The sequence below is a fragment of the Apostichopus japonicus genome, chromosome 14 (assembly GCF_037975245.1).
Source record: "Apostichopus japonicus isolate 1M-3 chromosome 14, ASM3797524v1, whole genome shotgun sequence".
In the NCBI taxonomy this organism is placed as follows: domain Eukaryota; kingdom Metazoa; phylum Echinodermata; class Holothuroidea; order Aspidochirotida; family Stichopodidae; genus Apostichopus; species Apostichopus japonicus.
In genome coordinates, this window is record NC_092574.1 from 624426 (window position 1) to 650883 (window position 26458).

Below are 26458 nucleotides of genomic sequence, written 5' to 3' on the forward strand. Positions count from 1 at the left end.
ATGAATCTGAATACTGGGATGAATCTTGTGATGAATCCTGGGATAGCTTTCAGGTTGGTGCCAAAAGTTTTTGATTTAGGGTGGCATACTCCTAATAGAATCCATCCGCCCGATTGTTATTCTATCTCAGGACAAGTTCCAAAAAGCAGCAGGAGAATATCTTTTTTGTTGACCCGTTATCAATCATGATCTGGGTTTTTCTGTGGCTTGCATGTTGAAGAGCATAAATGAAGATACATATGGAGCCAAAATTGGGTCAATTTAAAGGCATTGAAGAGTCGCCCCAAACCGCGTGCGGCCATCTGAAACAGTTAACTTTCCGTGGCTTGCAAGTGACGATTTGTTCGTGTCTAGACAGTACAGTAATGAACGTGATACTTTGTTACCTTTAGTTGCACCTGAGATGTCCATCGTTGTATTGTCTGTACACTGTGCTGTAGGTATTGACCGCAGCTGTACAGTTATCCAAACTTTCTTAAACACACGGCGATACACTGTGTCAGCATCCTTCCTATAACAATTTCTATGCACGAAGTAGGAAGAATGACGTCATACGACATCGACTGAAGCCACTCATCAAACTGGTGGCGCTTTGCTTGTACGACAAGCACAGCCGTATATAGCTCTGACGATAAGTAGAGACCCTCTCTAACGACAGGAAAGTACCAGCGCGAAGTACAAACACTATGCCTTTGACATAACTAAAGTGATAAAGTTTACATAAATCACTCCAAATGGTGATATCGTGTGCCGCATTTCGCCAAAAATGTGGCAGTGGACTGCAGCTTCCACAGGCAATTCTTTAGAAGCGATAGCAGAAGCATTTACATATGAATAAAATTACTTAAGTGTCGTCTGCCCATGCATCTAATGATCTAGTGAGTATATAGTGCTGTATTGTTTTTCACTAGACCTAGTTGGAGAGTTGGATGTAGGCTAGTATTAGTAAGCCTACTGTAGGCCCCTAGGCCTAGACCTGCTATACGGCTGTCCTTTTGGATGCGAAATGACTTAAGCCTAATGACAGCAATTATCACCACCTCATTTTACTTAAAACTTTATCCCTAACGATAGATCCACATGCCAGAATAACTGAAGATGACATTTACATAGCCTACCTTGCCCTTGGTCTACTGAAGAGTAAGACTCTAGTCTAACGTAGGTTCGCCTAGGTCATAACGAAGCCTACAATATTTCAGTCTTTTAATATATCTACCAGAATTGTACAAATATTCGAACACATTCTCCATTTGCAACATATTCCCAACAATGTTCAAGTAAGTGTGGCAAAAGGGTATATGGCCTACTGTAAGCAGTAAAGCAGGCTAAAGGCCTAGCCAGTAGCCTAATCTGAGTCTTGAGGTAGGCTAGGCCAAAGCCTATAGCCAGGTATGTTCTAATTACAGGCAATTTGCATAAATTTACTCAACTATGATTTAAAGGCCTAATGATATTCACTGACCATGTTTGGACAAAGCTTTGTAGGCAATACAACACACTCAAGCCACTACTCGTGATAACATCTCATTAATTGATGACAATATGTGACTGAATGTAGATATGCATCAAACTGTTTGCACTCTCATTCATAAGGTGGGATCTGTTATTCTGCATAATCTACTACCCACTTTGTAACATTAACATTTAACTGAAAGCTGCATGCACAGACTAATATGGAAATATTACACAAAAGTAGGTGTGTGGAAAGGGGGAGGGGAGTGGGGTGGAAGGTGGAGAGAGGGTTGCTTCTTCACTGCATTTCCCTGGGACAACTATGACACTATCTGAGTGGAGCACTAATATAATAAAAGCAAGAAAATGTTTGCCATATGTTTCTCTGATACCGGAAATGACATTAAAAGTTGCATAAAGCACTCCACTTGCTCATAAGAGACGAGAAAATGTTTCAAAGTTGGTTCTCATACTGTAAGTCAGGAGTATAGTACTTACTACTCTGATCTGGTCACCATAACATGTCTCTCTTGTGAAAAGTACACCTACTCTTTCGGAGAAATGGGTAAAATCAAATTCCGTTTTCAAAGTCGAATGGACAATGTATGTATGACGACTTATAAATGATCTGGCTCTTTGCCTCACTTTTCTCAAGGCTTCACAGCTTCAACACACGATTACTTAATTTATGTCACATTGAAATACTTTTCTTGACTCACAGGCAAAATGTTTATCGATCCTTTCATACAGAATCTCATATAATCTTTGATACAGCAATCTTCTTTATTCTTGTATATTCTCCTATAGGCAAATATGGAGAATAGATGTGCAATACAGTGTGTCAGTTGTGGGAAGCATGTCCTCTACCGTGCACACCATGTAGCCAGGCAACACCAGGTGAAGGACAAAGGCCAAAGATTGTGGCTTAAGTACTAGTGAGGACAAATGTAAGTAGCAACGTTTGTGTAAAGTATCATATTCACTCAATGAAATAGAAGTAAAGTTCTAATATTTTGACAAGTAAAATTACTGCCTTGTTTTATTAAGGAACTCACATTCTTCTTCCAATTTGAATGACAGCATCTAGCTCTCTCCTTTTCTGCTCAATCAGCATGCAATTGTATTAGCATCCTGTACTTCTGCCCTTAATCAAAAGTACTTTTATTCCAAGGTACTTTCAGATATAAACCTTCACGGTTCAAAAGGTCTCCTGTTAGAAATAACCCTTCACAGTTCACAAGGTCTCTCCTGTTAGATCTAAAGATGCAGTACTTTAAGTGGCTAGACCATGTTTCATATTGTGTGATGTGACTCCAGTCAGTCAGTAACTTTATTCGGCAGTGGATAACTTTGATTTGTCCAGTGGAAAATCCTGGAAAAGTAAAGAAATTTCAGTTTCAACCCTGATAGTTATTGAAATCTTTGATAGCCAAGTACTGTAACAAATTTGTGTTGAGATAATACTAATAGTATGAAATGTTATAAAAAGGTGAAGCTAATATGTATAAGGGTCAGATCCAAAACCTCTGCCAATGTTATGAACGGAATTCACAGAGATAAAGTCCCATCAAAAATAGTGTGAGAGTTAGTATTTGGTGAGGTATGCATGATTGATCTAAGTTGGGATACCTCTACCATATGATGGAAAAAAATTAATTGGGTGGTGCAACATTAGTCTGAATATGCAAATTAGGTGTTCGTTATGGATGGAATCAGAAAAATGATCAATTCCCACCAACCTTCATAGTAGGTCAAAACTCTGTGAAGTTTTCAGGATTTCAAAGTATAAGGTACTGTACATCACAGGCCTGGTACCTAAGCTTTATCATACTCCCACTCATACCCACTTGTACCTCCATTAACCCACTACCCCAAGCCAAAATTCTGTGTTATGGACGAAATGTACAATGTTATGGACGGAATGTTTCGTCCTGATTTAGGATCAACTCTTGAATTGTGAAGTGTGTGTTATAAGTTAATACTTATGGCTAATATGTGTAATAATATCAAATAAAATTGAATTTATTATAAGAAGGGAAAGAGCTACAGTAGTCCTGAAATAGGAATTGTTATGGATGGAATGTTATGGACGGAAAGTATTGAATTAGCCTAAAATGAATTGCTATTGCTATTGTTGCAATTCCCACTTTGCTACTTGAAATTTGGAGGACAGGCTGTTCTAGTTTCCCCATGATATTTCCTAGTGGGATCCAAGATTTGTCTTCAGGTGATGGCCAGAAGAAAGTATTGGTAGGGCCCTTAGGGTGTAGGAAGGAGACATAGACATCATTATTGTCAACTGATATTTTGTCCACCTTTGCCAACCACCAGTCTCCTTCATACACAACAACCACATTGCATGAGGATGACAACTTGGATATATCAGAAATTGCTGTTAGAAGTGTAGGTTTGTTTCATTCATGAAGTCAAACCTCATCAGTCAGGTCAGTTGCAACTGTTTGCTTTTTGCTGACTGTGCCACTCTCATACATCAATGACCGGAATGTTCTGTCACGTTCTGCACCATACTGGCTATTTTTGTAGAAATTTAAAGTAGTTTTTGACTTTTCTGTGGGCTGCACTAGGCATTCTACTTAATGAACCTGCTGAGTGCCTGAGACTCCTTTACTGTCACTTATGTCAAGTGCAGGCAGTGCTTCCTTCCCAAGGTAAAGTACTTGATATTTCAGGTTGTTTGGTCAGCATATTCAGCAAAATGCTTGGCATCTCTGATAACAACTTTGCTTGCCTTCACATCCCTGTAAACACTCATTTCACATGACCCCCCACACCATCCACAGGGCCCTTCCCATGATGAGACTTTTTTTTTTCCATATCACCTTTAGGTCTGATGGATACATTGTAAGTAGGTAGAAACAGTATTGACTTTTTAACTGCTTAGCACATCCGTCAGACCAAAAGTGAACAGTATGCAACTCAGGGACATGATGTCTAAGAAGAAGCACCTTCCATATCATGAATAAAACTAACTACTGTAAGTGGGACAAAGTATCCCTGTTCTAAGGTACAGTTTAGTTTAAAGCCTACTGTAATGTTACTAGTAGTATGCATACTTATGATGTGTACCAGTTCCACTACTGTTGCTCTTGATTGTAGTTTTGGTGAACTGGTTCCCCATCAAACTGACTCTTTAGCTACGTGTATAATTTTTTTATTGTCTCTCCTGCAACAAACTCAACTAAAATACACCACATTGCTCCAAAATAGAAAACAGATTCAAGCATGTCTTGCTCTGTGTTCACCAGGACATGACACACTGCACAAGGCATTTAACGATGACTCATCACAGTGGATGGACCAGTGCACTTTGTAGTATGAAAAGGCACACATGAAAAAAAAAACGTTTCTCAGACGGGTAGGGGTTAGGGTAGAGGTTAGGGTAGAAGTTAGGGTGGGGTGAGGGTGGGATTAGGGTAGAAGTTAGGGTGGGGGTTAGGTTAGGGGTTAGTTTAAGGCAGCGATAATTTCTTCTTTTCTTTCCTTTTTAATTTAGTGTAAACATCACCTGAAAGCCTAGAAAAAATACTATATATACATGTAAAAAAAAGGTTTTCCATCCTAAATAGTATTCATTCACATTTGATGCCTTTGGGTAACATATTAAAAAACATTCTGCATAGTTTTTCCAAATATAGTAATTTCCATCCATAACATTCACATTCCGTCTAAAATGTTTTCCTAATTCCATCCATAACACAGATGTTTCATTGAACCCCAGTTATCTATGTGCAAGAATCTGGTAATTTTTCACATCATCCTTAATGGCATTGATAACCTTCTAGAAGATTACATGCAAGTTTTATCACTGAAGTGAACTTTAAAATTGCCAGGAGATTAATGACATCAGGTAGCGTTATGGACGGAATTAATGATTTTCTTCTCGATTAGCATCTTAATTAGGGATGCCCTACTTAATTTTTTCAAAAACTATTTTGGAGAGATCAGTACCATAAACAATTATTCAGGTGCAGATTCATGTGAATTCCATCATTCCTTGCAGTCCAGTGGCACAAATCACTGTTTCCGTCCATATATAACGCTGGCTTAAGTGCATTTTCGATATAATTAAGCAGTACTTGTTAACAAAGAAACATACAAATTTAATTTTTTTGCCAAGCAAGCTTAAATTGTTCTTGTTTTGGACAAAACTATCAAAATTGATAATTATGATCATCTAAATGTTAGCCCTGAGGTTGACAGGTTTTGGATCTTAGCAATAATCAAACCAGGTTTTGAGACTGAAGACTTTCATTAACTTGGAGATAGTGAGCTTGGTGTCTTGGTAGCACATGCAATAAAAATACTATTTTTGTGGCATAATATTTAATCACAGTACTTTTGTTAAATTTTTAAAGTTAATATTTTATCAAAATGCCACCCTTTTGGACCCATAATGTATTGAATAACCCATCATGTAAGTTTCTAAGATAGTAACCATGTTTTAATTTATTTGTATCTTCACAGAGGGGCAATCCTATACTGTACAGTAGCTACTCAGATTTTGATGGCAACTAGAGTAAAGAATTTAAGTGATGACACACTGGAAGGAAAACCTGCAAAGATAGAAATAGATGGAAGTATGTTGAAATAAAGTATTCAGAGAATGAATTGTGACTTGAATATATGGCATATTGCAGTGATTTTGTCATGGACAGGAGAGTTTGCAGCTAATCAATTCATTTTGCTGCCATCTTAAAGTGTTTAAATGATTACCTGCTTAAATATTGATATCGTACAACATGGTGGATACCAAATCAAATTCATCAGTTGCGCTATTATGCCTCGGTTAAATATTTTGTAAAAAGTGTCATGAATGTTGACATTATTTTCAAATTCATCTTCGTCTGGACAAACATCATATTTCTTTCCGCCGGTAGGCGTAGTCCCTCCATATATGATGGGCTGTAATTGTTGTACTCCCTAATCCTTACTCCTGTGAGTCCTGTCACTGTACCTATCCCAAATCCCTACTGTACCTTTCTCACCCCTCTGGAATCCATTTAACATAACATTCAACTGTTAGACCACACTGCTACTACTGTAGTTGAACATTACGGTTGAGTAATTGCACACAAGAATAATCAAAACAGAATATTTTGGAAAACAAAAGTCGGTAATAAGTAGTTTATTATATAAACAGTATCAGTAAATGGAGCAACAATAAGCTGTAACAGAAACCAACAGGGTAGGATGCAGAGATATTTATGTATTGAAAGCTTTTATTTAATGCAGTTTGGTGCCTTGCATCAGCAATTGCAGTTTTTACCTACAGTAAGTACCCAGTTTATTAATGTACTCTCATTAAGAAACCTGAGGGGCACAGCCACTATTTCGAGGGAGAGAATTAGAAATTGTCTTTGATTTTCATTGAGATAGCAGGGGCACTACGGCAACTTTGTAGTTTTAGTAGGAAAACAAGGCTATTTACATACACTTGTTATGAGGCACCAAGGGGCATGGTTTCCAGAGTGAGAAAAAACATGTAGAATTGACAGAATTTTAAGATCAACTTTTCTTTTAGTGGTTTTGTGAAAACTGTACATCAAAACCTTAACATTTCCTGCAGCTGCTCAATATTTGCTGGCTCTTGGCACAAATTTCGCTGGAGTTTTGGACAATCTTAGAGACTTAGATGATAAAGTTGTAGGATGATCAAGAGGGCACCTAAGGCATTGAAAGGGTTAAAGGCATACCGCAGTTGTTGCTATCAGTGATGGATGATTTTTAAGCTCATTACCGCAAGAGGTATTTTGCCATCCACCTGCTTCCTGACGTACATATTTTTACGTTCATTGAGTGCGTTTTGTTTTATCTTCTTTCACCCTTTGTCTGTCTACATTGTTGGTTCTCTTTTCTTTCATCTTCCGCTGCAGTTTATTCTCCCCACAAAAGGTCGCTATCGAAAATTTAGGAGATACGGCTCAGTCCGAGTACAAGCATGGCTCATCTCTGAACACGGAGTCCAGTGGTAGCGATAGTTACAGGGACATTTTAACCAGTCATAAGTAAGTTTTACTCTCTAAACATGTTTTATTTTAAGCAAGGTTTTGTCAGCTGGCAACATATTATCTATGTTTTATTCTTTTGTAAAACAATTCAAAAATAAGAAACTGACTGGGAAAAGTAAATGCAATGTATTGAGACAAGTTATTGGATAATCCCAAACCGAATGTTTACTTACCATAAATGTAACTGGTTGAAAGGTAACGCTGTGTCTTGGTAACAACATTTTAAACTATCTCAAGTTGTAAAGGATTGGGAAGGTAACTAGAAGTCAATTTGGGGTGGGGGTGAGTGGAGGAGGGGTGGGCGGCTAAAATAAGCTGCTTAAAGACCAACTATGGAGACTTTTCGATGAACATAAAATCCCACCATTTTTCATGTATGTAATCCTTAACTGACTCCAATTACATTGCTGTAATTAACTTTACCAATTTCGGACGTTAAATAAGTGAAAAATGGGACGAAAAGTCAGCTTCTATTTCAGACATTCCTGAAACATTCCTAAGACATCAGGTGACCATGTGACATCAACGTTTGTATACCTCACTCACAACTATACTTTTAGTGTGTAAAGTCGTATACTTGAGCTGCCAAAAACATCAACGATATTACTCCTTTTTCCTCAAAATGTCACAATTCTGTGTTGTTGGAGGTTGCAGTTATACCTCATCCAACAAAAGCATCAGCTTTTTTAGATTTTCGAGTAAAAGAACCGACGTAAAACGCCGCAGACTTTGGATCATTTTTTTGAGATCCACGCGGAAAGATTTTTCAGCACCCGGAGTATCTCATGCCCATGAGTCCACATGCATGACCCTGCTTCTGTGTATGCAAATGTCTCATTCTGTGAAAATTATATACTGTCGATAGCTGTGTCGGACCATGGTCGGACATAGCTAATGTGAAATTGACCGGAAACACGCCCTGGACGTCCTTACATGTAACATTATATCACGCAATTGACAGTAATATATTTACTGTAAGAGATGACCGTACAGTATATATATACCGTGCCAAGGGTATAGCATTGTTAGTACATGTACGGTAGTTAGTTACAACTCTCGCCGGCGTTGGCTCACAGCATGTGTAAATAGCCATGTTAGGATTTATCTATTTCATTTGTTGTATTCCAGTATCGTGAGTTCGTGATACATGTGTAATATTGTCCGTTCTGTTTATTCCGACATCTGCATGGTCCAAGGAGTTGAATAAAAACGGTAGTATGTAGCGATCGGACGTTTTATTTCGTTAGTGACTGTCTTGTGATTGTGGGATGTTAGTACTGGTCAAGGCCTGTTTCAACTAGACCTAACTCTATGGAATTACACAGACTCACGGTAGTTTTTCGCCCAGGATTGAACAAGAAACGTGGATTAGGATATTCACTGCTAAATTTGTTTATTGACAGGATACTTTTTCTGTGTTTGTATACTTTTGGATATTAAAACGAGTAAGTACTATGTAAGTATATTGTACCGTACGGACCTATTGACGCTACGCTATGTAAAAGATGCCTCCATTTCAGTGGAAATTTTGCTAATAAAATAAGCAATTTAACTAAAATTTCTGCTTATAATTGTCTTAAAACTTGTTGTTAACCTTCATGTATTCTTGTTTTAAGCTAACAGCTTTTCAAACGCTCGAAATTGGAAGTCAAAAACAGTACAATTGTTCGCTATCTGTGTACAAACAGTGCCTATATCAGCGTTTGATTTTCGCGGTATACAAACTTTGACGTCACACGGTGACCAGAGGCTCCTTTGGGTCAATCTCTGTTTTCAGACATTCCAGAGGTTCATGTCACGTGACTACCCAAAATGTCCATTTTCGTGGTCGTTTTAGATGGGTTATAGTAGGTTTTCGAAGATTATTTTTTACACATGTTGATTATGGGTATGTAAACTCCTAAATTAATGGAAAATCTCAACAACAAAAAATTGCCTCCATATTTGGTCTTTAAACGATATGATTTTTAAATTTACAATATAAACAGTTGACTGTACTGCAAACTACACAGTGCATTTTAAAGTAGACCACTATCTATTTCTTGCTGTAAAGCAGAACTGTTTGTGACCTTGTGTTGAGTTTGTTTTGATCTCATCTCTCTTCATGTAATGAATAGTTAATGAAAAGTTAAAATTGGTCTAAATTGTGCAAAAGAGTGTGTCCTAGACTGTTAGTCCGATCAGGTTCAAACTTGGTGGGTAGGTGCCTGACCATGTACTGTAAACTTGATCTTTGGTGATTGTCTAAATGTCATAGGTGAAAGGTCAAATACCCAGAATGTGTAGCCATTTTCTGCTTGTCAGCATGTTGGAAAAAGTCATTAAACCACAAATATGTTGACTATAATGAGACAAATTTTAAATTAGAACTTATGCAGTTGTTTAGGGTTAAGGTCAAAGTTCATTGTAGATCCATTCTATCATAAAAGAGATGAGTACCATAAATTGCCATCTTGTCTTATGTTTTAATCATAATAGATGCTAAGATCCCATAACAGGGGAGTTTATTAGGCAAGTTTCAGGAGAGATATGATTGATAAAGATGGCTACCTTCAAGGTATGCAAGGAATTAAGATGACTAATGAAGCAATCCATGGCAGAATGAAGGTGAGATGACAAAACTATTAATTAATGGATCATTCAACTGTCAATTTGAGTATAGTTTCATTAGTTTAATGTACGTTTAATTGCTTTGTTCAAGGGCTGTCCTAACATGTTAGTGTTTGATATCATGAGATGCAAGGTTAAATTGCGACTAACATGCAACATCATGTACAGTAACATGTTGAAAATTTCAAGTTTCATTGCTTACACTACATTTCGATTTAATAGAATGTTGAGTGAAACTACCCACTGCTGTAGGGGATGAAACATTTGGTGTTTAATCCACAAGCTCCAGCTCATTCATTGGGGCTTAAATTTCAACTCCTACCCAGATCCCAACGAAGAGAGTAAGTGACGTCTGCTCTGTAACACGACAATAGCATACTCATAACCAGTACTTTAACAACTTGTTTAATTTTTCATTTATTTAGATTTGGGTGCATGAAAATTGTCATCTCAGACCAGAGAGGAGAATTTGTTAATGCTCTGAACAAGTCCCTGTTTGACATGACAGGGGTGGGCCACAGAGTATCCTTCAGCTACCACCCACAGACCAATGGGCTGGATGAAATTTCAACCAAACTCTGCAAAATGCAAATGTCACTCATCAAAGTTGTCAATCAAAACCAAGATGACTGGGATGAAACACTGTCTTCGATTCTCATGGGGTACCGTACAGCAAAACATGGTTCAACAGGTCTTTCTCCTTTCGTTGTGATGTTTGGAAGGTTTGTAATAACATATAGGATAAAATCTCATTCGACACATCCCAGGTCCTGGGAAAAACTGCTAAATAGAGGACCACCAATAACCCTATTTAAGTTACAACACCTAAACAAATAAACAGATTAATTCTGTGTATGGTACACTCTTCAGCAAGTACAAAAGATGAACATTCATTAAACTATAAAAGCATGCCAATTAATTAAGATACATGCAATTAATGCCACTGACATTGGTTTTGTTTTTCATATACTATATATCATATTTTGGGCTGGTATGCAATTTGGACCTATAACAGCACAGAATATACTTTGGTTTTATATTTCTGCTGGTTTGAGTATGTGATGTGACTCAGGATTTATGGTTCCAGGGTCTTAATAGTGAAAATAAAATATATAAAAATTTATTTATTCTTCAGTCAACAAAGTGTTGTGAATAATTGATTGTTAATTTATCTTCATATATCCAGAGAGCCATTGTTACCAGTCGACATTGAAGACTCCATTGTCCAACCAGAATCTCCTGCTGCAGCGATGCACAGCGGGAGAGGGTTTTACAAATCATGTCACAGTCGCAGGACATAATCAAAGGTTTTGTGAAAGAAAATATTGGCAAAGCCCAAGAACGGCAAGAAAAAGAATTTTGACTAAAGGCAGCAATCAAAACAGGTTATTACATAATGCTATGTTGTGCATTGAAAACTGACTGTAGTTAAATGAATGGCAACATATACATTGTATTATGATGTTTATGTATATTTGCTGGATTTTGTTTTATTCAGAGCTTCAAAGTTGGTTCTAGTGTTCTTGTCCGGAATGCAGGAAAGGATGCCCGAAGAGGAGGGAAGTTGGAAACTCTTGGCTTGGTCCGTATGGAGTCAAGGCTGTGAATGAGAAAGGGCTGTACACACATACTAACAGTTCCACAGGCATTCCTTTGAAGAAGAAATAGGACCAAAATAGATTTTAGCTGACATTCTCTTGTTAGCTCCAATCTGAAGAATGGTAGGTTGGTTTGAGGTGATCCTTGCAGCAATGATGAGCTAAGGAGGGTCGTTATTGCTTTTGGTGCAGATATTGTGCAACAAAATGAGTGGGCAGGGCTTAAACATTAATACCTGTTAGCTCCAATCTGAAGAATGGTAGGTTGGTTTGAGGTGATCCTTGCAGCAATGACGAGCTAAGGAGGGTCGTTATTGCTTTTGGTGCAGATATTGCAATTGCTCACCAACCATATGTGGTATGACTAAAGTTTATTGTGCTGAGCAGGTTGGTTACACAATTCAATGTTTTCAGTGCTATTATTTTGCTGCATATTGATGAGATGTGTGACAAAATAAGGTTCAGCTGAAATTTCCTTATAAACACAGAATCGGAAGAATTTTATTCCATTTGAGTTGATACTTAACACAATGATACCTCATAGCCTGCAGGAATGGTCCGTCTCGTTTTCTTGGCAGATATTTTCCATTTTCGCCCATGTTTGTAGCATCTCAATCATTATTGTTAGCTTTTTCTAATATTTGTAGAACCTTAATTACTATTAAGTGTGTGCAACCCCCTTCCCTCCCCCACACACAAACAAATGCATACACAAAATTACTGTACTCATGTTACATCATGGAAACCATAATGCATTTTAACTTGGTTGATTTTTCATATATTGAACAAACTAATATTAAGAAAATGTCCCTTAACATATTACTTAATTCAAAAGGGAATTTTGATATAGCATCATTATGGTAATGTTGCTTTACTATTCCAATGTTGTTGTTATAATGGTAGAAATGATATACTGCTTAAATCTTCATGGTGGTGGCAGCAACCCAATGAGATTCCTGGCTTGCAGCTGACAACATCAGGAACTTGGCCAAAGTTGGTTGAGTTGATAATCTAACACACTGTCTAGACTGAGTTTGCAGGAAGAACAGCCATCAAATTACCATTTCCCCAAAGAGTGGTGTAGCTGGGAACCACATTGCACTTTGCATGTGTGGTTGGAGTATTAATTTTATACAGGTTGTAAAACACTGCATGAAGTCACATTTATTCTTTCATCAACATTGATTCTATCATCACAGTAATCCTCATAGAGGCAGTTCCAGAATAGGGACTGATATTGACCATCTTAAATTTCTGTTAGTTTAAAAAAAAATAAGGATACATTTTATACATACAGTATATTTGATAGACAGTATACATAATATATGTGTTCAAGATCTTGCCACAAAGGCCAGTGTCTGCAGCTCAGCATTATACAAGTATGGAAGTAGATGTTGTGTTACTTGGCCAATATCTCAGGACGTAACAGATACAGGGATATTGTGACGCTGGCCAGTTTCTTAGGACATAATCATCACACTTCCTTAACTTTGCTGTATGGTGCCATGTTTTACAGATAAAAACGTTGTAATTAAGCAATGTGTAAGTATACTCGAGTTTTCAAATTTGCTTGCAACTATATTGAATCAATAATTTCCATGCATGGGATATTTTCAACATATATCACCCAAAAATGGTAATATTTGCAGTGGTTGGGATAACTTGATAACTTGTTGGTACATGACTGAAAATTATTACAGTACCAGCTATACTTGTAATACTGTGCCCATGCTATTGGTATAGTTCTGCATTTATTGGTTCTTAGCAAATAACCATCCAACATATGAAAATCAATTTAATACTGTATAGCTTCTCAAATTGATTCAGTTGAAATCTGAATTTTATTGTCAACAACAAAGATGTTTGACGACTAATTAATGGAGACACCTAATTAACCCTTAATGCACTGGTCTACATCAACGGCGCATGTCTAAAAGATGTTTGACCACTAATTAATGGAGGCACCTAATTAACCCTTAATGCACTGGTCTACATCAACGGCGCATGTCTAAAAGATGTTTGACGACTAATTAATGGAGACACCTTATTAACCCTTTATGCACTGGTCTACATCAACGGCGCATGTCTAAAAGATGTTTGACCACTAATTAATGGAGACACCTAATTAACCCTTAATGCACTGGTCTACATCAACGGCGCATGTCTAAAAGATGTTTGACTTCTAATTAATGGAGACACCTAACTCATCCTTATTGCACTGGTCTACATCAACGGCGCATGTCTAAAAGATGTTTGACTACTAATTAATGGAGACACCTAACTCATCCTTATTGCACTGGTCTACATCAACGGCGCATGTCTAAAAGATGTTTGACTACTAATTAATGGAGACACCTAACTCATCCTTATTGCACTGGTCTACATCAACGGTGCATGTCTAAAAGATGTTTGACTACTAATTAATGGAGACACCTAACTCATCCTTATTGCACTGGTCTACATCAACGGTGCATGTCTAAAAGATGTTTGACTACTAATTAATGGAGACACCTAATTAACCCTTAATGCACTGGTCTACATCAACGGCGCATGTCTAAAAGATGTTTGACTACTAATTAATGGAGACACCTAATTAACCCTTAATGCACTGGTCTACATCAACGGCGCATGTCTAAAAGATGTTTGACTACTAATTAATGGAGACACCTAATTAACCCTTAATGCACTGGTCTACATCAACGGCGCATGTCTAAAAGATGTTTGACTACTAATTAATGGAGACACCTAATTAACCCTTAATGCACTGGTCTACATCAACGGCGCATGTCTAAAAGATGTTTGACTACTAATTAATGGAGACACCTAATTAACCCTTAATGCACTGGTCTACATCAACGGCGCATGTCTAAAAGATGTTTGACTACTAATTAATGGAGGCACCTATAATTAACCCTTAATGCACTGGTCTACATCAACGGTGCATGTCTAAAAGATGTTTGACTACTAATTAATGGAGGCACCTAATTAACCCTTAATGCACTGGTCTACATCAACGGTGCATGTCTAAAAGATGTTTGACTACTAATTAATGGAGGCACCTAATTAACCCTTAATGCACTGGTCTACATCAACGGTGCATGTCTAAAAGATGTTTGACTACTAATTAATGGAGGCACCTAATTAACCCTTAATGCACTGGTCTACATCAACGGTGCATGTCTAAAAGATGTTTGACTACTAATTAATGGAGGCACCTAATTAACCCTTAATGCACTGGTCTACATCAACGGTGCATGTCTAAAAGATGTTTGACTACTAATTAATGGAGGCACCTAATTAACCCTTAATGCACTGGTCTACATCAACGGTGCATGTCTAAAAGATGTTTGACTACTAATTAATGGAGGCACCTAATTAACCCTTAATGCACTGGTCTACATCAACGGTGCATGTCTAAAAGATGTTTTGACTACTAATTAATGGAGGCACCTAATTAATCCTTAATGCACTGGTCTACATCAATGGTGCATGTCTAAAAGATGTTTGACTCCATGTTGTGCTTTCATCTCATCTATAAATCCAAGTACTCTACATCTGGTAGAGCGGTGCATGATAGAGTCATGAGGTGACTGACACTTATGTGATTCTTAATCATAGTGCAGGGTGTGGCTAACTAAATTATTGAATGTCTAATCATGTCCATTAAGTACACCTACAAAAGATATGGTAGGAGTATTTGGGTGGGGCCGGGATGGGGGTCAAACCTACTCAAGTTTGTACGGAACGCTGATTTTTTATACAAACATATCACATTTTCCAGATCTCCGTCAAGAATATTTACTTTCACACAGAAATAATTCACAAAATTTCCTAGCTGAAGCCATGCAAAAATTCTATGCCAGCTACCCCCCTTTCCTCCCCCCTCCCAAAGGACCAGCTACCCCCTTTCCTCCCCCCAAAGGACCACCTACCCCCCTTTCCTCCCCCGAAAGGAGAAGATTTTTTGATTTCTATTGGTTCATTATGATCAGTAACAGATGAATTAACATATGGTTATATTACTAAGAAAGAGAAATGTAGGCCATTTCACAAATCTAGCAAGACCCCAATGTTACAAACTTATTTTAAAGAATATTTCAGATGGAATTTTGGAAAGCCAGTTAACTGTTGTAAAAGCAAAAACCTTTGTCTATAAGTGAATAGTTACAAAACTTGTCATGTTTTTCTTTGTTCATTTATTCTAGATATATGTCAGATTATATTGATATCATGGAGCCTGACGATGATTCATATGCAAGGGATGAGAACCTGAAAGCCGTCATTGAAGAGAGTCTGAGGGACCTGGACGATTCAAGGTCAATTTTAATCTTCAGTAGTTCAAGAAATATGCCATCTGATTATATTGCAAGATTGTCTTAATATTTCTACCTTTATTTACAGCATATGCTGCAGGATAAAGGCTTAATTGGTTAAATGTCTCATATAATTTTTTGAAACTAGTAACCTAAACAGCAACGTAAACACAAATTTGCCATCCCCTTACGTGACATGGCCTGAACCTTTGCCGTTCTCCTTATCTTTTTTATTTAACTTCATAACTTTCACTTCGGTAGTTGCAGCGGAGCAACTGCATAATACTAGCCTACTACTGTACCACTACAAACTCAATTAGGTCTTACAGTTAGCACTAACATATCATTAGGCCTGGGTCTATCACACCTCGATTATTTTTTTTTGACAACTTGAACATTGTTGGCCCATGTATCCATCGCTAGGCCTATTGTATTTGTGCATCACTATGATGAAGCTGCCTTAGCATGGCTGGGTTTAACTGTGGCAGAGTACCTGTAAATATTCTTTCAGTTTCCATAGATGGCTTTACCATAATTTTTCCAGTTTGGTGAGGTTAGGCTGTACAATAAAATTAATTAATTCCATCTTTAAAGATATTTCTGGAAATTCATTAGAGCCATATTTCATATTATCATATTTCTTTGCTTCTTAAAGGCCAGATGGTCTCAAGTTTGGCAATACAGTCCTATCATAACTACTTGCTTTCTCCTAATACTGGAGGTTAAATAGTAACAAGCACATCATCATGCACATATCTGAAGAAATTTCTCTTTCATCAGTCATGAAACATCAGCTTGCCAAGCTTTAGCATACAGCTCATTGCCAAATTTGCCTTTGCATTTTTTATGGCAACTGCTGCTTTCATGTCAGATTCATTCCGGTTAAATGACAAATAAACTGAATTAGCTTTTCAGTATTGTAAAGCTCAAGTTTGTTTGATAATATCAAACTGCTCAAGTCTTAAAGTCACAAAGTTTAATTCATATTACATAATATTAGGAGATCAATCAACCCTTAATATAAACTTTCATGTGAATTCAAAGTTAGCTTATTTAAATAATATAACTGATTGCTTATTGCCATTGGTACCAGGGTTGTTGTACCAATGTCATTCCTGACATACTATTAGTTAAATATGGGCAGTTCATGCTTGCACATGCAGCTGTTTTGGATTTCTGTTTTAATTAATTTGACAACCTCTGGGCAAAGACTTGTTTTATAGCCGTGAGAGTGGATTGGCCTCCATGATTGACATAATGACAACTTTTGATTTTCTACCTGTATATATTGATTCTCCTCTCTTCATCAGGTATGAGTCCACTCAGGCTGCTCCCAGCCCTTTGATGTCCACACCTTTAGAAGGGCATATGGTTCACAAAGAATGGATCAAGACATAACTGTCAGGTAAGGATGTTTAATGTAGGCATTCCAGTATTTTATGTTGTTACACTTACTCATTTGTGGAGAATGCATTCTTGTTGTTTAAATATGTTAACAACAATTATGTTAACTACCACATACTTATTACAACATCTGACAACATCACAGTAGTGGGTATAATTGTCAATCTTTCAAAGGAAGTTGGTCTTCAAAGAAATATCCCCTTGATGCTAACCTGTGTGTTATCATCAAAGACCATCCAATTGGCCAGATTATGTTGCATACCAGAAAACATGAGTACTCTTAAAGACACTGCATGGAAATTTGTGGAAACATTTTTTTAACAGAGATGTTGAAGATGTATTATCTTTACATAGTTCACCAGTCCAGTCAAGTGGGCCATCAACAAGTCATCAGTCCAGTCAGATGGGCCATCAACAAGTCATCAGTCCAGTCAGATGGGCCATCAACAAGTCATCAGTCCAGTCAGATGGGCCATCAACAAGTCATCAGTCCAGTCAGATGGGCCATCAACAAGTCATCAGTCCAGTCAGATGGGCCATCAACAAGTCATCAGTCCAGTCAGATGGGCCATCAACAAGTCATCAACAAGTCGTCAGTCCAGTCAGATGGGCCATCAACAAGTCATCAACTGCCACAGGATGAACCAATCACATGAAGGGTCATTTGTGTGAGTTAAAAGCCATTTCATTGTCAGGGATGAAACTCTTTGTCCAAACACCATGTTGGTAGATAATTGAGAATTATAGTCCCTTATAGTCCATCGGGCAGGCTCAAATTTGAATTCTCAATCATTAACATGATTTGTCTTTTCAGCAGCAGGTTTGAGTATGAGGAGATTGGGTACTACATCTACCCCATAGAAGGGTTGGAGTGAATGTTCAGAATCGAGTTGGGATGGGGAGGAGGAAGAGCACTCTTCAGACACCAGTGAGGATCTCAATAAAAGGTACCATTGTTTTTTACATTATATTATGGACTGTACTATGGGTGGGTCCGTTTGAACTACGAGTTGACCTAAGAAATGAGACAAGCACAATCAGTTCCATCATGGTTTTGTAAAATCAAAATCTCCCTTCAACAAAACTGAAGATGTCATCCACTGTATCTTCGTGTGTTGTAGATTTCAATTTTTCATATGTCCATTTAATATTCTAATTGTTGTTTGTTTTGATGTCTCAATGAACTGTTGCAGTCATGTTGGCTTGTGTGCGTGTGTTTGTGACACCTACTTTACAATCACAATATCTCAAGGAGAGCAGCTTGGACTGATTTAGTATGTAGGCACACCACATTGAGTACAATGGCGGAGATCAAAGGTCATTTGAAGCTTGAAAGATGAAGAGCTGATATTCAATTACATTTAGTGAGTGTTGTAACAACAACTTCTGCTTTTCATACTAAGCCATCCTGAAGGTGCACCTCAGCCCTGGATGATGAAGAAGTTATAGTGATGCAACAGAAGGAGATGAGGACACCAGTTTTGATGCTGATGCTGTTTCAAGAAGACACAACCTTCATAACTTACCTGGGGAGCATTCAGCAGCTGTTGAGAGTCATCCCTGTACCAATTTGTTTAAAAATATTGTGCACATCACCAGTAAGGACCACAAACAAGACTGTAGTGACTGCTCTGACAGTCTAATGGGTAGGTAGTGCAATGATATTTATATGTTTATTATGTTTATGTCTTTTCATTCTACAATACACATTACTATGGAAATGTGGCAAAGAATGCTGTTATATCGGCTTCCTTCTGGTTCTAACCACAAAGTACAGAACAGATGTTTGAACAATGGTTTTATTGTGAAATACATAGATCCCATGAATCATAGATGGCCACCCTGTAGATCATGGGCTGAAGAAGCTTGTCGCAGTACTTCATGTGGCTCCCTCAGAGCCCTGGGTAGAAGCCTGTGTGAAGAGATTCAACAGAGACTGCACTACTTAAAGTACAGAGCGACCTCCTATCATCCCTGGACAAAGGATATGTAACCGCGTTAATTATGCCCGATGTATGCCCGATCGATCACAAAACCATGCTGCAACGTTTCGAGAACACATTTGGTGTTACTGGAGATGCCTTGTCCTGGATGTCATCATACCTCTGCGATCGCAAACAAGTTGTGACCACCGGTGATCATCATTCTGAACCTGTCATCTTGTAGCGAGGCGTGCCTCAAGGTTCAGTTTTAGGTCCTAAGATGTACAGTATGTATACAGCGCCGTTGGGCGATATTATTCGACGTCACCGATTAAACTACCACTTTTATGCTGACGACACACAGTTGTATGTGTCGTTTAAACCTAACGATGAGGATGCACAGAAGGAAGCAATGAATGTAGTATCCGAATGCTTAGCTGATATCGAGAATTGGATGCACAATAATAAGCTAAAGCTGAACCCTGCCAAAACAGAAGTGATGTTATTTTCCACTAAGCGCAACAAAAACTGTGTCAATAACATTCATTAAATATCGGCGATTCTGTTATCACACCAACACCAACGGTAAGAAATCTTGGTGTAATGTTTGACTCTCATCTGAACATGTCCCAACAAATTAAGAGTGTTTGTAGGTCTGGATACGCGAGTCTTCAAAATATTGGTCACATAAGGTGTTATTTAACTGACGATGCAACCAAATCACTGGTGAATGGCCTAGTAACCTCACGTCTTGATTACTGCAACTCACTGCTTTTTGGTGAACCACAATCGACTTTGAATAGGCTGCAACGTGTCCAAAACACCGAGGCACGTATAATAACCAGAACTTTGCGTTTCTCTCACATCTCACCTGTCTTACGAGATCTTCACTGGCTGCCTGTTCACCGTCGTGTCGAGTTCAAACTATTAGTTCATGCATATAAATCAATTCATTTTCAAGCACCTCAATACTTAACTGATATGATAACTGTGTACAAGCCTAACAGAACACTGAGATCGGCCAGTTCCCTTACACTAGTGGTCCCCAGAGTAAGGACTGCTACATACAGCGAGAGACAATTTAACTTAGCTGCTAGCAAGCTATTGAATGCTCTGCCAAATAATATCTGTGATGCCAAAACATTAGCCATTTTTAAGAAATTACTTTAAACTCACTTTTTCTTTTTAGGAATTTCACTATATTGTATTTAAAATTTTTCCTTAGTATATATATATATATATATATATATATATATATATATATATATATATATATATATATATATATATATAAATATATATATATATATTATTATATTAATATTCAAGCTGCGTCCATTTTCTTTTTCGTATTCATATTTTAAGGGGTTTTGTCATTTTGTTACTTAAAAATACTTAAAACTCACAAATTGTTCACAGTTTTATAACCTCCCAGCTTGACATGGGAAACTCACTTTTGTTTAGCCTCCCTCAAATTGCTTGCCTTCAGCGCATCCAAAACGCATGCTTGGTCACCTTCATCCCACACAAATCCTGTTTAGTATGAGTTACATTGGTTGCTCATTGTGTTCAAGTCACTAAATGATCTTGCATCAGAATAAATAGATGCTCTTCTTACACCATATAACCCTCCTCATGAATGCACTACGTTCCAGCAATATGTCTCTTCTCTGTGAACCGAGATCCAAACGTACATGGGTGGGGGAGGAGGGGATAGGGCTGTTTCTGTCTCTGGAACTCATTTCCCTCACAGGTTAAATCTTGTTCTTCAGTAAATCAGTTCAAGAAAGCTCTGAAGACTTATTTAATGTCACAAGTAATTCCATAATCTGCCAGTTCATTTATTGCATTGCCTGTGTTGTTGTTTACCTCATGTTATTTGATGTAGTATTTAAGTTTGTAGTATTAAGTGGTTATGTTTTGACTTTGTATAATTAAGTTGCAGCTTTCAAGATATTGTATTGCGCCTCGAGCACCTGCTGGTGGAGTTTGTGCGCGTTATAAATCCACATTATTATTGTTATTATTATTATTATTAAGGCTACTTGATATCATCTCATTTTCCCTTCTTTTTCTTGGTCTGGTGATGGAATGAATGACAGATTATAAAACCAGTGACGTCCTCAACATGTCTGTGATTGATAAATGACAAGTGCAGCTTAAATCACCAATTATGGAGAAAGAGGCTTTCATTGAGACAATGGATATCTTAACAAAGAATGGCTTGAAAGTTAAGGAGGGTTGTGACTGATGCACATCCCCAGAGTAAAGCTTACATGAGTAAGTTTGGTATTCTACATTTAACATTTGTATAGCTATGCACTCTTGTTTAGGGAGGGACCTTGAAAAGTTTCTGATTCATCATCATTGTACATAGCAGGCTAAAAACCTTTAAATATAAGACTAGGTGGAACTTTCTGACAAATATCAAGCTGAAATGAGACTAAACATGGACCAAAAATATGACAATCTTGTAGATATTAGATGTTTTAGTATATATATAACATAGTGATTGCATAGAAGTTGGGATGTTCCTCTGACCTATCTGAGCATACAGATTCTGCTTTGTTACATTGGCTAGAAATCATTGAAGCAGTCATGGTGTAAGGTTAAAGTAACTCTTTTGCTGATAGGACATGTTTCAAAAACACAGAAGGACAAATGTGTAGTTTTCTAATCAGATTGCATACACTTGTTGTAGAAAATTAATCTTTAATGAAATTTGGGTCTTTAATAGCTTTGATAAATGGTCAACAGTAACTGAAATTCAAAGAGACCTCACCTATATTGCCGCAAACAAAAACCACACCATTTTCAACCTGTGAACCCCTTTTTCATTGCTTAGATCAGGAACCAGAAATTTTACACTTTTTTGGTGTTTGGCATGGAGCAAACAACGTTGGGAAGAAAATTGCAGAGGCCTTGTAGAAAAAATATAAATCTACCACTGAGTGCTTGGATTGGAAACATAACTAATCACTTCTGGTACTGCATGCTCCAAGCTGGCAGGGGATTATATTTCTTGGTAAGAGTAATGAAAAGGGGCTGGGAGCTATCATAGTAAATGAATGTAAATAAGAATGTTTTCAAAGTTGATGTTCTCCTTTAGATTGTCAAAAATGTGCCCCATTTACAACCTTGACCACTCGATAGATTTATGTTGCACTGCTTGTGTTTATCCAAAGGTAATTTGAATATGTAATCTGCAATGTCTATGAAAGAGATAGATCGAACTGAACCCATTTGAAGAAATCTATGTTACCAATCAAGGTCAGTCATAATCGTATTGCCCGCTTGAACCTACACCTATTAAACAGCATCCCTTGAACCTACACCTATTAAACAGCATCCCTTGAACCTACACCTATTAAACAGCATCCCTTGAACCTACACCTATTAAACAGCATCCCTTGAACCTACACCTATTAAACAGCATCCCTTGAACCTACACCTATTAAACAGCATCCCTTGAATCTATTAAACAGCATCCCTTGAACCTACACCTATTAAACAGCATCCCTTGAACCTACACCTATTAAACAGCATCCCTTGAACCTACACCTATTAAACAGCATATGTATCAATTCCATGAGTTTGCTCTCCACTCTTGAACTTACACCTATTAAACAGCATCCATTGAACCTACACCTATTAAACAGCATCCATTGAACCTACACCTATTAAACAGCATCCCTTGAACCTACACCTATTAAACAGCATCCCTTGAACCTACACCTATTAAACAGCATCCCTTGAACCTTCACCTATAAAACAGCATCCCTTGAACCTACACCTATTAAACAGCATCCCTTGAACCTACACCTATTAAACAGCATCCCTTGAACCTTCACCTATAAAACAGCATCCCTTGAACCTACACCTATTAAACAGCATCCCTTGAACCTTCACCTATAAAACAGCATCCCTTGAACCTACACCTATTAAACAGCATCCCTTGAACCTACACCTATTAAACAGCATCCCTTGAACCTAAACCTATTAAACAGCATCCCTTGAACCTACACCTATTAAACAGCATCTGTATCAATTCCATGAGTTTGCTCTCCACTCTTGAACCTACACCTATTAAACAGCATCCCTTGAACCTACACCTATTAAACAGCATCTGTATCAATTCCATGAGTTTGCCCTCCAAACTTGAACCTACACCTATTAAACAGCATCCCTTGAACCTACACCTATTAAACAGCATCCCTTGAACCTACACCTATTAAACAGCATCCCTTGAACCTACACCTATTAAACAGCATCCCTTGAACCTACACCTATTAAACAGCATCCCTTGAACCTACACCTATTAAACAGCATATGTATCAATTCCATGAGTTTGCTCTCCACTCTTGAACTTACACCTATTAAACAGCATCCATTGAACCTACACCTATTAAACAGCATCCATTGAACCTACACCTATTAAACAGCATCCCTTGAACCTACACCTATTAAACAGCATCCCTTGAACCTACACCTATTAAACAGCATCCCTTGAACCTTCACCTATAAAACAGCATCCCTTGAACCTACACCTATTAAACAGCATCCCTTGAACCTACACCTATTAAACAGCATCCCTTGAACCTACACCTATTAAACAGCATCCCTTGAACCTACACCTATTAAACAGCATATGTATCAATTCCATGAGTTTGCTCTCCACTCTTGAACCTACACCTATTAAACAGCATCCCTTGAACCTACACCTATTAAACAGCATCCCTTGAACCTACACCTATTAAACAGCATCCCTTGAACCTACACCTATTAAACAGCATCCCTTGAACCTAAACCTATTAAACAGCATCCCTTGAACCTACACCTATTAAACAGCATCTGTATCAATTCCATGAGTTTGCTCTCCACTCTTGAACCTACACCTATTAAACAGCATCCCTTGAACCTACACCTATTAAACAGCATCTGTATCAATTCCATGAGTTTGCCCTCCAAACTTGAACCTACACCTATTAAACAGCATCTCTTGAACCTACACCTATTAAACAGCATCCCTTGAACCTACACCTATTAAACAGCATCCCTTGAACCTACACCTATTAAACAGCATCCCTTGAACCTACACCTATTAAACAGCATCCCTTGAACCTACACCTATTAAACAGCATATGTATCAATTCCATGAGTTTGCTCTCCACTCTTGAACTTACACCTATTAAACAGCATCCATTGAACCTACACCTATTAAACAGCATCCATTGAACCTACACCTATTAAACAGCATCCCTTGAACCTACACCTATTAAACAGCATCCCTTGAACCTACACCTATTAAACAGCATCCCTTGAACCTTCACCTATAAAACAGCATCCCTTGAACCTACACCTATTAAACAGCATCCCTTGAACCTACACCTATTAAACAGCATCCCTTGAACCTACACCTATTAAACAGCATCCCTTGAACCTACACCTATTAAACAGCATATGTATCAATTCCATGAGTTTGCTCTCCACTCTTGAACCTACACCTATTAAACAGCATCCCTTGAACCTACACCTATTAAACAGCATCCCTTGAACCTACACCTATTAAACAGCATCGGTATCAATTCCATGAGTTTGCTCTCCACTCTTGAACCTACACCTATTAAACAGCATCCCTTGAACCTACACCTATTAAACAGCATCCCTTGAACCTACACCTATTAAACAGCATCCCTTGAACCTACACCTATTAAACAGCATCCCTTGAACCTACACCTATTAAACAGCATCGGTATCAATTCCATGAGTTTGCTCTCCACCCTTGAACCTACACCTATTAAACAGCATCCCTTGAACCTACACCTATTAAACAGCATCCCTTGAACCTACACCTATTAAACAGCATCCCTTGAACCTACACCTATTAAACAGCATCCCTTGAACCTACACCTATTAAACAGCATCCCTTGAACCTACACCTATTAAACAGCATCCCTTGAACCTACACCTATTAAACAGCATCCCTTGAACCTACACCTATTAAACAGCATCCCTTGAACCTACACCTATTAAACAGCATCCCTTGAACCTACACCTATTAAACAGCATCCCTTGAACCTACACCTATTAAACAGCATCCCTTGAACCTACACCTATTAAACAGCATATGTATCAATTCCATGAGTTTGCTCTCCACTCTTGAACCTACACCTATTAAACAGCATCCCTTGAACCTACACCTATTAAACAGCATCCCTTGAACCTACACCTATTAAACAGCATCCCTTGAACCTACACCTATTAAACAGCATCCCTTGAACCTACACCTATTAAACAGCATCCCTTGAACCTACACCTATTAAACAGCATCCCTTGAACCTACACCTATTAAACAGCATCCCTTGAACCTACACCTATTAAACAGCATCCCTTGAACCTACACCTATTAAACAGCATCCCTTGAACCTACACCTATTAAACAGCATCCCTTGAACCTACACCTATTAAACAGCATCCCTTGAACCTACACCTATTAAACAGCATCCCTTGAACCTACACCTATTAAACAGCATCCCTTGAACCTACACCTATTAAACAGCATCCCTTGAACCTACACCTATTAAACAGCATCCCTTGAACCTACACCTATTGAACAGCATATGTATCAATTCCATGAGTTTGCTCTCCACTCTTGAACCTACACCTATTAAACAGCATCCCTTGAACCTACACCTATTAAACAGCATCCCTTGAACCTACACCTATTAAACAGCATCCCTTGAACCTACACCTATTAAACAGCATCCATTGAACCTATACCTATTAAACAGCATCCCTTGAACCTACACCTATTAAACAGCATCCCTTGAACCTACACCTATTAAACAGCATCCCTTGAACCTTCACCTATAAAACAGCATCCCTTGAACCTACACCTATTAAACAGCATCCCTTGAACCTACACCTATTAAACAGCATCCCTTGAACCTACACCTATTAAACAGCATCCCTTGAACCTACACCTATTAAACAGCATCCATTGAACCTACACCTATTAAACAGCATATGTATCAATTCCATGAGTTTGCTCTCCACTCTTGAACTTACACCTATTAAACAGCATCCATTGAACCTGGTGTAGGTGTAGGTTCAAGGGATGCTGTTTAATA

At 38.0% G+C, this 26458-nt stretch overlaps 1 protein-coding gene across 24 annotated transcripts in view; it reads left to right on the top strand.

Annotated features, from left to right (window-relative positions):
• Positions 1-607: 607 nt before the first annotated feature.
• LOC139979730 (BRISC complex subunit Abraxas 2-like) overlaps positions 608-26458 on the top strand; it is a 39698-nt gene continuing 13847 nt past the window's right edge. For 8 of the 24 annotated variants that reach the window (XR_011797285.1, XR_011797298.1, XR_011797301.1 and 5 more), the window contains exons 1-11: positions 608-878; positions 7347-7478; positions 10517-10782; positions 11278-11476; positions 11590-11812; positions 15895-16005; positions 17313-17407; positions 18221-18353; positions 18810-19052; positions 21431-21608; positions 22174-22353. Coding sequence is in view for 1 of the 24 variants with exons in the window: in XM_071990790.1 (XP_071846891.1) it covers positions 862-878; positions 7347-7478; positions 10004-10088 (234 nt within the window). In the remaining 23 variants the exon portion in view is untranslated. Of the gene's footprint in view, positions 879-2259; positions 2400-3371; positions 3897-5937; positions 6051-7346; positions 7479-10003; positions 10089-10516; positions 10814-11277; positions 11477-11589; positions 11813-12603; positions 13232-15894; positions 16006-17312; positions 17408-17760; positions 18075-18220; positions 18354-18809; positions 19053-21430; positions 21609-22173; positions 22354-22513; positions 22812-26458 lie in introns of those variants that run through there. The other 16 variants (XR_011797305.1, XR_011797286.1, XR_011797293.1 and 13 more) reach the window with 16 other exon arrangements.